This window comes from Bos indicus, chromosome X (genome assembly GCF_029378745.1).
Source record: "Bos indicus isolate NIAB-ARS_2022 breed Sahiwal x Tharparkar chromosome X, NIAB-ARS_B.indTharparkar_mat_pri_1.0, whole genome shotgun sequence".
NCBI lineage: Eukaryota > Metazoa > Chordata > Mammalia > Artiodactyla > Bovidae > Bos > Bos indicus.
This window is the reverse complement of record NC_091789.1, coordinates 101980165-101993378: the sequence shown is the minus strand read 5'-3', so window position 1 is coordinate 101993378 and position 13214 is coordinate 101980165. Positions and strand designations below refer to the sequence as shown.

The following is a 13214-nucleotide window of genomic DNA, read 5'->3' as shown; positions in this document are numbered from 1 at the left end:
GATCCAAAGGATGCCTTCTTTTGTATCCCAGTTCATTCCTCATCACAATATCTGTTTGCTTTTGACTGAAATAATCCTGACTCATGCCATATGCAACAAAATACCTGGACAGTATTGCCTCAGGGGGTTGGGGGCCACCCACACCTGTTCGTCTAAGACCTAGTAAAAAAAAACTAAGGGAAATACATCTAAAAGAAGGTGCTATTCTACAGGTGCTATGCAGATGATATTTTAATATATAGTCCCTCCTTGGAGGCCTCAGATAAAAATATTATTGAAGTCCTTAAATTTCCTGGGGCCCATGATTACTGAGTCTCTCAGAAAAAGGCACAAATCTCAAAGCAACAAGTTAGGTATCCAGGACATAGTATAAACCCTGGAAGGAGAGTTATCTCCATATAGCAAACAAGTTATATTAGACCTAAGCACTCCAAAGACAAACATCTCTGTAACTTTTTGGGTGTGACAGGTTTTGTAGAATTTGGATTCCAGGATTCAGGCTTATGGCTAAGCCCCTATTAGTTCAGTTCAGTCGCTCAGTCGTGTCCGACTCTTTGCTACCCAATGGATGTCACGCTTCCCTGTCCATCACCAACACCTGGAGCTTACTCTAACTCATGTCCATCCAGTCAGTGATGCCATCCAATCATCTTAACCTCTGTCGTCACCTTCTCCTCCTGCCTTCAATCATTTGAATTTTGATTTTATGCAGGCTTCTTCATGCTCCTCTTTCAACTTCATCAAGCGGCTCTTGGGTTTCTCTTTGCTTTCTCTCCTAAGGGTGCTGTCATCTGCATATCGGAGGTTATTGCTAACTCTCCTGGCAATCATCTGCCCAGGTTGAGCTTCATCCAGGCTGACAGTTTGCATGGTGTACACTGTATATGAGTTACATAGGCAGAGTGACAATCTACAGCCTTGACGTACACCTTTCCCAATGTTGAGCCAGTGCGTTCTTCCATGCCAGGTTCTAACTGTTGCTTCTTGACCTGCATACAGGCTTCTCACTAGGCAGGTGAGCTGGCGTGCTATTCCTGTCCCTTTAAGAATTGTCCACAGTTTAGTGTGATCCACACGGTCAAAGGCTTTAGTGTAGTCAATGAAACAGAAGTAGAGATTTTCCTGGAATTGTTCTAAATCCTAGAGAGTTGGAAATCAGCAGAACGTTCCTGCTGCCAGTTAAATATAGTTACCCCTTGCTACACACAAATAACTCTGTGACAAGCCTCTGTACCCTTCAGTTCTCCCCTGCTCCACCCTCAGACAGCAATCACCAGGTCAACGTCTGTTAATGGACCCTTTTAGGAACCTTTTTGAGCAGGGAAAATTCAAGAATCCTTAGTCTGGCCCTTTATGTGCTCCATTCCCATAAAGTGAAGCCTCCAGGGCCAGGCTGACCCATCCACAGCTGCCTCCTGATGCATACACTTCACTCAGCAGGGAGAAGCCTATGAACCCAACCGTGTACCTACAGACGACATTTCCCTGCCCCATATCTGTATCTGTTACTTGGCATAAAGAGACATCCTGGATGGGCCTGAGTTCATGCCTAATCAGAGCATGTTTAGTCTCACTTCAAGTCTTCCCCTATTCTCACTTGGTGCTGTGCATCAGTATAAATTCATATGCTTGGTGATTTTTGGTGCCCTCTGCTAGTCTCTGAAGACATCAGCTGGTATCCTGGGAAGTGCACTGGGATAGGAGTCTGGATGGACAACTTCTAGCTCTATGTTGACATGACTTTATCAATTCGGAGTTTGGTGGTGAGTGCTAGATAGAATTCTAAATTCAAGTGTCTGCCTCTCCTGTGTTTCCTCTCACATCCTGTGCTAACTCCCCCAGAGCACTCGCTCCATGGTGTAGCCACCATCAGATTTCTCTGAGGTTTCTCTCCAGTAGGTTGTGGGCTCCTTGAGATAAGGGGCCATCTTCTTCCTTGTGATGCGATTCCTAGTGCCTGGCACAGTGTCTGGCACAGGAAGGCACTCAAATATTCTCTGAGTGAAGGATCTCTACTGTTTCTGTGTGAATGGATTTGGATATATAGCCATAATGAGTGATTGAATACTCAATCTCCTAATACATTAGGTTAGCTTTTCATGTGGTGTAAAATGCCTCCGGATGTAAATGAGAAAAGTATTTGGATCTTGCTACTTATAATCCAGTGTCCTTAATCTGTAACACGAGGTTTTAAAGACTTCTGTTGGTTTCAAGTATCTATGGCTCATTTTCCCCACCTCCAAACCCAACTCCTGCCTCCCATCCATCAACTCCACCACATGTTCAAGTAAAGACCAGGATAGGAATGACACTCCAAGCAGAGCTTCTCTGCTTCAAGGGATTTAGGTGGGCTGAACTGCACCTGCTCAGCCTTCCAGGAATCTTCTATAGGCCCCCTGGAAGAACTCAACCAGGAAGCACAGATGAAGACTACGGACTACAGGCTTCTATTCAGCTCCAGGGATGCTTCCTTGCTGACAACAAAAATTACACTTGTTTCCTTTTTTTTTTTTTTTTGTCCTTTCAGGTTCACCCTGACAGATTTATAGAGATATCATCTAAGTTTAAGTTATACAATATGATAATATTCATACAGGTGTCTGTTGGAAAACCTTTCCCAGAATAAGATTAAGGAACACATCCTTCCCCTCACATAATTAGCATTTCCTTGTTATTGTCATGGTGAGAACATTAATGATCTACTCTCATAGAGAGTTTCAAGTATACAAGACAGTACTGTTAACAATTGTCTCCATGCTGTACCTTAGGTCCTGATAACTTACTCATCTTACAACTCAACGTTTGTACCCTTGGATGAGCATCTCCACATTGTCCACCACCCCCAGCCCCTCATGCCCATTTTCGTTTGTATCCTTCAATGGTATTAGAACGAGTCCCTTAAAAAAAAAAAAGGTAAAATAAAATTCGAAAAAGGCAAATTATGCTTCCAGAGAGCCACAGTTTTACTGCTCATGGTGTTTTGCTCAGTTAAAACACAGAGTACTAGCGAAGGAGTAAATGTGGGTAGTTAGGCCCCACCCTCCCAACTTATTGCTCTAATTCCAGGGCAGGGGAAGAGGATGGAAATGACCGAGATGAGGATACATCTTTCTTCATGCATTTTTCCCCTTTAGAACACCCTGAGATGTTCAACTTGTTAAGTCCAGAATTAGTCTTAAATTCATGACTTGTAAAGAGATCAATATGTATGACCTTTGCTAAAACTCATTCTGAAAGTAAATCAATCAATAAATAAAGACTGTAAGCACTGTCAATACATTTTTGGGCTAGTAGGCTTTAAAAAAATTCAGAGAACAATGATAAGAGTTAAACGCAACATGAAATGTTTTATTGTGAAAATACCAGCCAGGTGAGCAATGTGACATCATCCCCAGTTTCAGATAATCTTTTTTTTTTTCTTTTTGGTTAAAAATAAGTCAGAGTTTTTTTTAACATTACTTCACGTAATTCACCTGGGGATGCAGAATAATAGGTGTGGTCCTGGTCAGACCATTAAAGATATAAGTTCAGAAGTGTGTGTTTCTGTGTGTGTGTATGTGTGTGTAGGGAAACTACCAAGGCAGATGGTATGAGGGAATTTGAATTACATAAATCTTGTAATTTATCTTCTCACCTTGCTTAAAGGGCATTTATCTTTTTCAGGGCCCAAATCTAACAATCTGTGTGCATGTTTGGACTGAGATCCTTAAGGGGACATCACCCGTAGCCCAGCCAGGGAGTCCCTGGGAGCCAGCTGAGCTGTGACTAGGCCCGGGCGGCAGAGGGCGCATCCATGACCGAGGGGTTCTCCTCCTCAGGGGCATCGTTCTTCTTGGCCACAGCGACAGAAGCAGGTGTTTCAATGGGGCTCTTCCTGAACTTGCCCTCTCGGTTGGAATTCTGTCCCTGGGTGCCAGGTACTTGTTGTGGGCAGCGGTGCGGGTTTTTGGGATGGCAGGATCCATAGCGTGGAGGGTGCCTCTGTGGCAGATTGCTGCTGACTTCGTGCCCACTCTTGCTGTGCTCTGTCTCCAGCTCCTGCGAGATGCCTGGTGAGTGTCTTGGATCAGGAGTGGTGGTGCCTCGGCCCCTAGGGCGACTCAGCAGGTAGCTGGGGCCCCGACCCTGCTGAGGACGCCCCTCCTGCCTTGCGGTGGGGGCGGACCCAGGCTGCAGGTCGGACCGGGGGCCGCTGGTGGTAGCCAGGATCGATGGGTGGCGGGTCACAGATGGGGCCCTGCGGGAGGGCGGGAAATGCCTCAGTCGTTGGCCTTGGAAGTGGCCAGGCAGAGGGCGTCTGAGGCCCTGGGCCGTGGTGAAGCCTTCACCGCTGCCCTAGCGTTCATCAGCATCACCTTCTGTGCTCTTGGGACCTCACGGTGGTGGCGCATGGCTGTGGATTTTGAAGTCCTGGCAGATGCTGGTGCGGTGGGCAGTGTAGCGGCTTCCCTTCAGTGGCGCCCCGGCTGGCCCAGTCACGTTTGCAGCCTCGGTGCCCCACTCACCCTGCACCACGTCGAACTCCACCATCTCGCCGTCGTCCACACTGCCTCGGTACGTGCAGGGGTTTTTCCCGGTGATGGCCGTATGGTGAACAAACACATCTTCCTGGGTATCCTGCCTGCTGATGAAGCCGTACCCTTTCTTCTCCTTAAACCACACGACAGTGCCTAAGACCCTCTTAGAGATGACCTTCTTAGGCACCTTTCCCTTGGCGACCCCGGTGGTGGCCTTGGGGATCCCATCCCCTCTGAGGTGGCTTGTGTCTAGGGCTAGGTTCTGGTCTCCACCTCCCAAGGATGCCAGGGGTTTCCACGTGGCGTGAGAGCAGAAGGAAGCGGCCAAGTCCGTGAGGGTGGCCTCTCCCACCTCACTCATCAGGTCGTCCTTGCTCTCCTTCGTCCAAGAATCAGAGGGACATTTGTCCTTCTGGGGTTGTGGTTGCAAGGGTGGGAGGGGGCTCAGGCGGGAGGCAGGAGCCTCTCTCTTTGGGAGGTTTGTGGGTTAGGGCCAAGGGCTCTCTGGATTTAGTCCGAGAGTCTTGGAGAGGCCTGTGGCATCTCCTGGAACAACAGGCACGCGGACCGTCCAAACGATGGCTGCCATGGTGCTGGTGAGCTCTCGAGGGGTGGGGGCGGGGTGGGTTCCGGAAGTAGCTTGAGCTAGGGGGGAAGTGGGGCGGGGCAAATACCCTTTGCCCCAGCCTCGCGCCAGCACGTCATAGTACCTCCTGCTTCCGAGTGGAGATGGAGACACACTTGAAGCTCTAGGAAACGGCTGTGAGTACCCTCTTGCTTGTTTGAGTGGATGTGAGGAGTAGACCCACGTTCCACCCCTCTTCCTTGGTTGGGGAGATTCACATCCTTCTAAGGACACTTGCTCAATATTCTCTCACAAATCTCTGGCTCTCTTCTGACCCCTGGGGAGCCCATTGTGCGGGTCAGGCATTTTGTGTCACTTGTGGCAAGATGACAACTGCGTGGTTTGAAGACCCAATCAAAGAAACCTGCTATGGGTTTTGTCTGTTTGTTTTGTTTCCATTTCACTTCTGAAGGCTGCCAGGCCTAGAATGCTAGTGCTGAGAGGACCCTAAGGTAGCGCATGTTTATCCAGACTGGTGTTAAGATTGTGTTGACCTAAAACAAATAGACTGCCAGGGATTGCTCCACCAAAAATGAGTTTACTATAGATCAACAGAGAATTGCAGTTCAGGGTCTACAACCATAGTGAGCCATGCGCAAGCTTCCCTAAAAAGGAGAAGATAAGTCTTTGAAAGAATGGGGAGGTTAGGAAGGCTGCACTAAGCAAAGTGTCCATGGGAGACTGAGGCTTTGAAGTATGGTGGCTCTTCATTCGCTGAGCCCTGACAATCTCTATTTGGCTGAGCTCTTAGCACTCAGGAAGAGGAAGTCTTTGTTCTTCCTGCTGGGCTCTGCTGTCATGTCTGAGAGCCTTCCCTTCTGGCCTCCCAACTCCATCTTAATGGAAGTTTCTCTTTATTAATTTTTACCCTTCTCCCTTTGACTGAAATCTTTCTCTAAAAGCATCACTGGATCAAGAGTTAGATTTTTTTAAGTTTCAGCATCTTTCTACCAACCCCTGCCCACTTTCCCCCGCCCACTTCCCTTCCCCTCCTCCCCCTACCACCACGCCCCTCCCTGCTGATGCCCCCATGCCAGGAAAGACCTCTCCTGGGCATAGCATCCTTTGTTAGAGTGAAATCCAAGATTTTGGAAGCCTATTGAAGTCATTTTAGAGTAAGAAGGAGGGGCCCGAGGGAGAACTCTCAGGCACTTTTTCTCTAAAGTTCATGCTTTCAAGATCATAGACAATGGAGATCACCAGAAGCATTGTCCCCTCATCAGAGGTTTGGCAGACAAAGTTTCAAGAGACGACCCTCCAGCATCCTCCTGTCAATGGTCGTTCAACAGCTAGTTGCAGTTTTGGTGCTCTCTCAGGAAGAGAGGAGTACATGTCTTTCTACTCCACCTTCTTGAGAGAAAATCATGAGCTCTCTGTTCTTACCCAGGCTTGGGATGAGGGCATGGCAACCCACTCCAGTGTTCTTGCCTGGAGAATCCTGCGGATGGAGGAGCCAGGAGGCCTACTATCCATGGGGTCCCAAAGAGTCAGACACGACTGAAATGACTTATTAGGCACACAGGCTTGAACTTTCTGTTCTGTTCAGTCGCTAGGTTGTGTCTGCCTCTCTGCAGCCCCATGGACTCCAGCACACCAGGCTTTTCTGTCCATCACTTTGCTCAAGTTCATGTCCATTGAGTCACTGATGCTATCTAACTGTCTCATCCTCTGCCAGCCCCTTCTCCTTTTGTCTTCAATCTTTCTCAGCATCAGGGTCTTTTCACATCATTTGGCCAAAGTACCAGAGCTTTAGCTTCAGCATCAATCCTTCCCATGAATATTCAGTGTGTATTTCCTTTAAGATTGATTGGCTTGATCTCCTTGCAGCCCAGGGGACTCTCAAGTGTCTTCTTAAGTGCAAAACTGCTGCTACTGCTGCTGCTACTAAGTCACTTTAGTCATGTCCGACTCTCTGTGACCTGATAGATGGCAGCCCACCAGGCTCCCCCATCCCTGGGATTCTCCAGGCAAGAACACTGGAGTGGGTTGCCATTTCCTTCTCTAATACACGAAAGTGAAAAGTGAAAGTGTTGTCACTCAGTCCTGTCCAACCCTCAGCGACCCCATGGACTGCAGCCTTACTGGCTCCTCTGTCCATGGGATTTTCCAGGCAAGAATACTGGAGTGGGGTGCCATTGCCTTCTCCAAAGTGCAAAACAAACAATATTTAAATTTATAGTAGATATGCTTTCAAAGTAGCTCATAGCTTTGGAATGGTGTAGAAACAACACGACTTCCTAACTGCCAAGGGAAGCAAAATTTAAGATGGCTTTTGTTCACGGATTAGTGGATGCAATCCTTACTGAGGCATTCTAAACTTGATGCTCTGGAAGCTAAGGCAAATCAAATCACCTTGCTGATACTTCCCCAAGGAATGCTGCTCTTAAAGTAACTGACAGTAGCCAAACCTCTGTCATGGTGCACAGGGATATTTCCCCAAATTATAACTTGGGAAAACTGGCTAGAGGGGCCTGACACTTAGCCTCAGAGAAGGGAAAGCAAGACTGGAGGGTTAAACAACTGTTGGTTTGATTAAAAGGGAAAGATCCGAGTCAGACCAAATAGCAGCACAGGTTTACTGGAGACTAAAATTCCCCCTTGGAGCCACTGTAACTTGCATTAAACTACTACTGACTGAGGGAATGATAGCATCTGTGAATCCCTATGGGTGGGGAAATACTAACAAGGGGCCAAAAAGTGCCTACCTCAGTGGATCTCAAGGTGTGAGGCCTGCTTAGCTTCGGAAAATACTGACAATCTCTTTCTCGAGAGGCAGCAAATGCGTTCTTTCAGCAATGAGTTAAAGTTGGTGTTGTATCCCAGCCTCCAGTATTTGGTGTTTTCATTTGGGGGAGTGGGGAGGGAGGGAGCAGTTCTAATAGGTGTGTGTTCTTGTTGCTCAGTCGCTAAATCATATCCAACTCTTTGTGACCCCATGGAGTGCAGCATGCCAGGCTTCCCTGTCCTTCACTCTCTCCCAGAGCTTGCTCAGATTCCTTCCAACTGAATTGGTCATGCTATCAACCCATCTCATTCTCTGTCACCCTCTTCTCCTGTTGCCTTCAATCTTTCCCAGCATCAGGGTCTTTTCCAACAGGTGCGTGGTGCTACCCTATTCTTTTCATCTGTAGCTCCCTTACGGTGTATGATGTGTATCATGCTTGTGTCAACTTAGCTATTATTAGCTGTATATCTTCTTTGAAACCACTTGGCCCACTTGTCCAAAATACACCCCAGAGAAGACCAGCTGTACTCCTCCTGGACAGTTTAAACGGCTTCAGTGAAGCATTCAGGCACTGGAAATAGGATTCCTTACAACCTCCTTCACCCTGTGGATGTGTTTAAGTCATGGTCGGTCAGAATTTGATATTACTACACTACCTAATGTTAAATGGGCAAAAAAGGACTCTGTACTGGTCCCCAATTTATCACAGTTTTAAAACAGTAGTATCAATTTTTTAAATTAAGTAATTTACTTTAATTTGAGGGTAATTACTTTATAATATTGTGGTGGCTTTTGCCATACATCAATATGAATCAGCCATGGGTGCACATGTGTTCCTGCATCCTGAAACCCCGTCTCACTTCCCTCCCCACCCCATCTGTCTGAGTTGTCCCAGAGCACTGGTTTTGAGTGCCCTGCTTCATGCATCAAAATTGCACTGGTTATCTATTTTGCATATGGTATTATACATGTTTCAATGTGATTCTTTCAAATCATCCCACCCTCAGCCTCTCCCACATAGTCCAAAAATTTGTTCTTTATATCTGTTTGTTTTTTGCAGCCTTGCATATAGGGTCGTCATTACAGTCTTTCTAAATTCCATATATATGCATTAATATACCATATTGGTGTTTCTCTTTCTGATGTTCTTCACTCTGTAATAGGCTCCAGTTTCATCCACCTCATTAGAAGTAATTCAAATGCATTATTTTTTATACCTGTGTGATATTCTATGGTGTATATGTACCACAATTTCCTTATCCATTCATCTGCCAGTGGACATCTAGGTTGCTTCCATGTCCTAGCTATTGTAAACAGTGCTGTGATGGACATTGGGGAACATGTGTCTCTTTCAATTCTGGTTTCCTCAGTGTGTATGCCCAGGAGTGGGATTGCTGGGTCATATGGCAGTTCTATTTCCACTTTTTTAAGGAGTTTCCACACTATTCTCTATAGTGGCTATGCCAGTTTGCATTCCTACCAACAGCGTAAGAGGGTTCCCTTTTCTCCACACCCTCTTCAGAATTTATTGTTTGTAGATGTTCAAATGGTGGCCATTCTGACCAATTTGAAAGAATAGCATTGAAACATGTACATTACCATATGTAAAATAGATGACTAGTGCGAGTTCGATGCATGAAGCAGGGCACCCAAAGCCAGTGTTCTGGGACAACATAAAGAGACAGGGTGGGGAGGGGGGGTGAGGGGATTCAGGATCAGGGAGACACATGTATACCCATGGCCGATTTATATTGATATATGGCAAAATATCATCAAAATATTGTAAACTAATTATACTCCAATTAATATAAATAAATGAATTTAAAAATAAAAGCAATTTAAGAATCTTTTTTTAATCACACAATGCCTATTCTACTTACTTGGAGCTTCAGCATCAGTCCTTCCAACGAATATTCAATATTGATTTCCTTTAGGATTGAATAGTTTGATCTCCTAACTCTCAAGAGACTTCTCCAACAGAACAAGATGCTACATCAGCTTTGGAGAAATTCTTATTATTTTATATCTGTGTAGTTGTATACCAAAAATGTCTATGTGTTATGTGATTGAATAGAGGTGTGTATTTAAGATTATGTATCTTTGAAAATGAATATCAGAAATACATAGAAAAATACATATGCACATAAATATGTATATGAATATAAAGGATTTCTGTACCCATATATATGTTTTGCATGAATTTTGTGTGTCTGAAAAAAATGTTAAGAATGTGTGGAAAATGAAGAGACATTCTAGCAGGGCAGCTGAGGGGTAGAGTTAGAGAGTCTGACGGGGTGAAGTTGGGAAGAACCTGCAGAGGAAAGGACTACCTATCATTTCCAGATATTTAAATTTGGAAGGAGAGGAGCCGCTTGGAGTGCCTCCAAGGCAAGGGATGATATATGGCAGAATAGGGTTGAGGATAAAAGGGGTCAAACTTCATTAACAAGAAACTAAGATCCCAGTCCTGTACAGAAAGAGGGAGGAAAATACAGCATCAATAGCACTGATGGAGGCATATGTCTCAGAGGGGGCCATCACCACCAACAAGGAGGCAGAATACAGCTCTGAAAACACCACTACCTCCTCACCTACCCGAGCCCCACCCTCTTGAATTAGCTCCTCCCTAAAGGATCCGCCCATCCCAAGCACTCAACTCATCCCCTGCCTATCCTGCTTGCACACAGACTCACTGTAAAGGAAGCTGCGAGGTGTCCAATTTGCACACGTGAAGCCTGAGATCCCGGCGGTGGACGCCAGGAAAAGAAAGGCCATTGGTGGGCACCGGGACAGAGAAGGGGGTTGGGATGGATTCCTGCCAGAGATAAGGGGTGGAGCAGGCACCGGTGAGGCTAAGGTGGGAAGTGGGAGTGCAATGGTCAATAGGAAAGGGGCATAGCGTTAGGAAGCCGGCAAGATATTGAAGATGAGCTCAGGGAGCCAAGGGCGCTGGGGGCCAAGAAAGCGAGTGGAGGTAGAAAGGGGGCATGTGAGTAGCAGACTACTGGGGCGTTCTGAGCAGGACCGACAGTGAGTGAGGGCATGTGGGTCAGGGCTGTGGAGGGATAGGAGTTCTGCAGGGGATTCAGAATGGGTGTCAGTGGCGGTGACAGAGGCTGAGGTCTCTGAACAAGGACGTAGGCTGCCCCCTCCTGCAGAGTTCCTAAACCTAGGCAGCACCACTGCTGCTGCCGCTGTCGCTGCCGCCTTTCACCACAGCCTCAGGGAACCTAGAAGGAAGAGCACTTTCAGGCACACAGCCAGGATTTCCAGCATTACTGCCAGGCTCATGGGGAAATTTTAGGCACTGGCGCGGGGCACATGGAGACGTCGCTGTCAGCAGAACTTCACCTTATGGCATATTCAATGTTTCTCTCTTATCTTCTCTCCTACTGCTGCAGACATGAAAACCCCCAACTCACAGGAGGCCGAAGGCCAGCAAACTAGGGCTGTTTCACGAAAAGCCACTGGATCTGCAAATATGATGAAGAAAAAAGCTTCGCAAAAGAAGCAGAGAGGCAGAACTTCGTCCCTGCCCTGCAGTAACATTGTGGGCTGCAGAATTTCACATGGATGGAAGGAAGGTGATGAACCCATCACTCAGTGGAAAGGAACTGTTCTGGATCAAGTGCCTATAAATCCTTGCCTTTATCTGATAAAATATGATGGAATTCACTGTGTATATGGACTGGAACTTAACAGAGATGAAAGAGTTTTGTCTCTTAAAATTCTTTCTGATAGGGTGACATCAACTCAAGTCAGTGATGCAAACCTTGCAAATACTATAATTGGTAAATCTGTGAAACATATGTTTGAGGATAAGCATGGTTCTAAGGATGAATGGAGAGGAATGGTCTTAGCCCAAGCACCGATCATGAAAGCCTGGTTTTATATTACCTATGAGAAAGATCCTGTCTTGTACACATACCAACTTCTAGATGATTATAAAGAAGGAGATCTCCATATCATAACAGAGTCCAATGAGTCCCCTCTCGCAGAAATGGAGCCAGGAGAAGTTGTATATGGTCTGATAGGTAAACATGTGGAATATACCAAAGAAGATGGCTCCAAACAGATCGGAATAGTCATTCACCAAATTGAAGCTAAACCCTCTGTGTGTTTCATCAAGTTTGATGATGATTTCCATATCTATGTCTATGATTTGATGAAAATGTCCTAACTGTCAGGGTAAACTTTGCCACATTTGTACAAACAAATGCATACTTTGTAGGCATGCAAGATAATGTTACTTTTCAGTGTATTGAAAGCTTTAGGGTCCATGTTGATTCAACATCTTTTCCATCATAACTATTGTCTTATTCTAACAAATAAAGATGTATGTGGTCATGAAATGCTGTGTAAGGAATTTTTCATGTTGAAAAGGTTGGGTGTGTTTAGTGGATGGAACATAAAAGGAAGGAGCAGCTGTAAAATTCAGGCTGTGAATAAATTGCACTACTATCATAATCAGACAAACAAAAATATTGTAAAGTAATTAGCCTCCAATTAAAATAAATAAATTTATATTTAAAAAAGAAAAGACGAATAAAAATGGAATAGGACTTAGCTGGTTTGGGCTAGGGAGAGGAGAGGAGAATGAACTAGAGATGGGCTGTGGGGGAAAGGAAAAGGGAAGGTGGCTGCTTAAGAAAGGATGTGGGAAGGGGCTGGGAATGGAGAGGCTCCTAAGGGGAGGGTGACCTAAGAGTGGGAGGCAGCCAACTGGAAGAGGGTGAAGAATAACAGGGAGAGTGAAATCTTGGGGCTAAGAGGAAAAACGGACAGGATAAATTGAGTAAAGAGGGACACAAAGATGTTTAGAAGAGGTCCAGAGCAAGGGAGAGAAAGAAAAGTTGGCAGAGATCAGGGGAGAGACTAAAGGGACACTCCAGAAGGGAAGGGACACTGAGGAAGGAGGAATTCTAAGAAGAAAGACTGACAGAGGGAGTGAGAATAGAGAAAAAAGGGTATGAGGTGTGGAGCCTATGAGAGATGGAAAGACCCAAGAAAACTAGGCCCTCTGGCAGTATCCAAGTTGCCCTCCCTAGCTCTGTGCACAAAGGATGTGGCAACAAACAAACCACATGGATTGGAGCTTCCCTAGAGGGGGATTTTGACAGGACAGTCTCAAAAGTTAAGCAGGAACCAAGCTGATGCTGGGAGGGATTGGGGGTAGGAGGAGAAGGGGACGACAGCGCATGAGATGGCTGGATGGCATCACTGATTGGATGGACGTGAGTCTCAGTGAACTCCGGGAGATGGTGATGGACAGGGAGGCCTGGCGTGCTGCGATTCATGGGGTTGCAAAGAGCCGGACACGACTGAGCAACTGATCTGATCTGATCTG

The 13214-nt window shown here is 46.0% G+C and overlaps 2 protein-coding genes across 2 annotated transcripts; one reads left to right on the top strand and one right to left on the bottom strand.

Moving 5' to 3' along the window:
* Positions 1-3765: 3765 nt before the first annotated feature.
* LOC139181555 (Y-box-binding protein 1-like) lies at positions 3766-4878 on the bottom strand. The gene is made up of 2 exons (XM_070785064.1): positions 4379-4878; positions 3766-4237 (listed from the first exon to the last, which is right to left on the bottom strand). Exons 1-2 carry the CDS (start codon positions 4876-4878, stop codon positions 3766-3768), a joined length of 972 nt encoding a protein of 323 aa, XP_070641165.1.
* Positions 4879-11270: 6392 nt separating this feature from the next.
* LOC139181134 (spindlin-2-like) lies at positions 11271-12201 on the top strand. The gene has a single exon (XM_070783970.1). It carries the CDS (start codon positions 11271-11273, stop codon positions 12045-12047), a length of 777 nt encoding a protein of 258 aa, XP_070640071.1. The 3' UTR covers positions 12048-12201.
* The last annotated feature ends 1013 nt before the right edge of the window (positions 12202-13214 follow it).

What these genes read in the sequence shown, in the direction of transcription:
- LOC139181555 (XM_070785064.1), bottom strand. Translation starts at nt 4,878, where the DNA reads ATGAGTGAGGTGGGAGAGGCCACCCTCACGGACTTGGCCGCTTCCTTC. An exon ending in CACAGCCATGCGCCACCACC is followed by an intron (nt 4,238 to 4,378) that starts GTGAGGTCCCAA and finishes GCCCTCCCGCAG; the next exon opens with GGCCCCATCTGTGACCCGCC.
- LOC139181134 (XM_070783970.1), top strand. Translation starts at nt 11,271, where the DNA reads ATGAAAACCCCCAACTCACAGGAGGCCGAAGGCCAGCAAACTAGGGCT.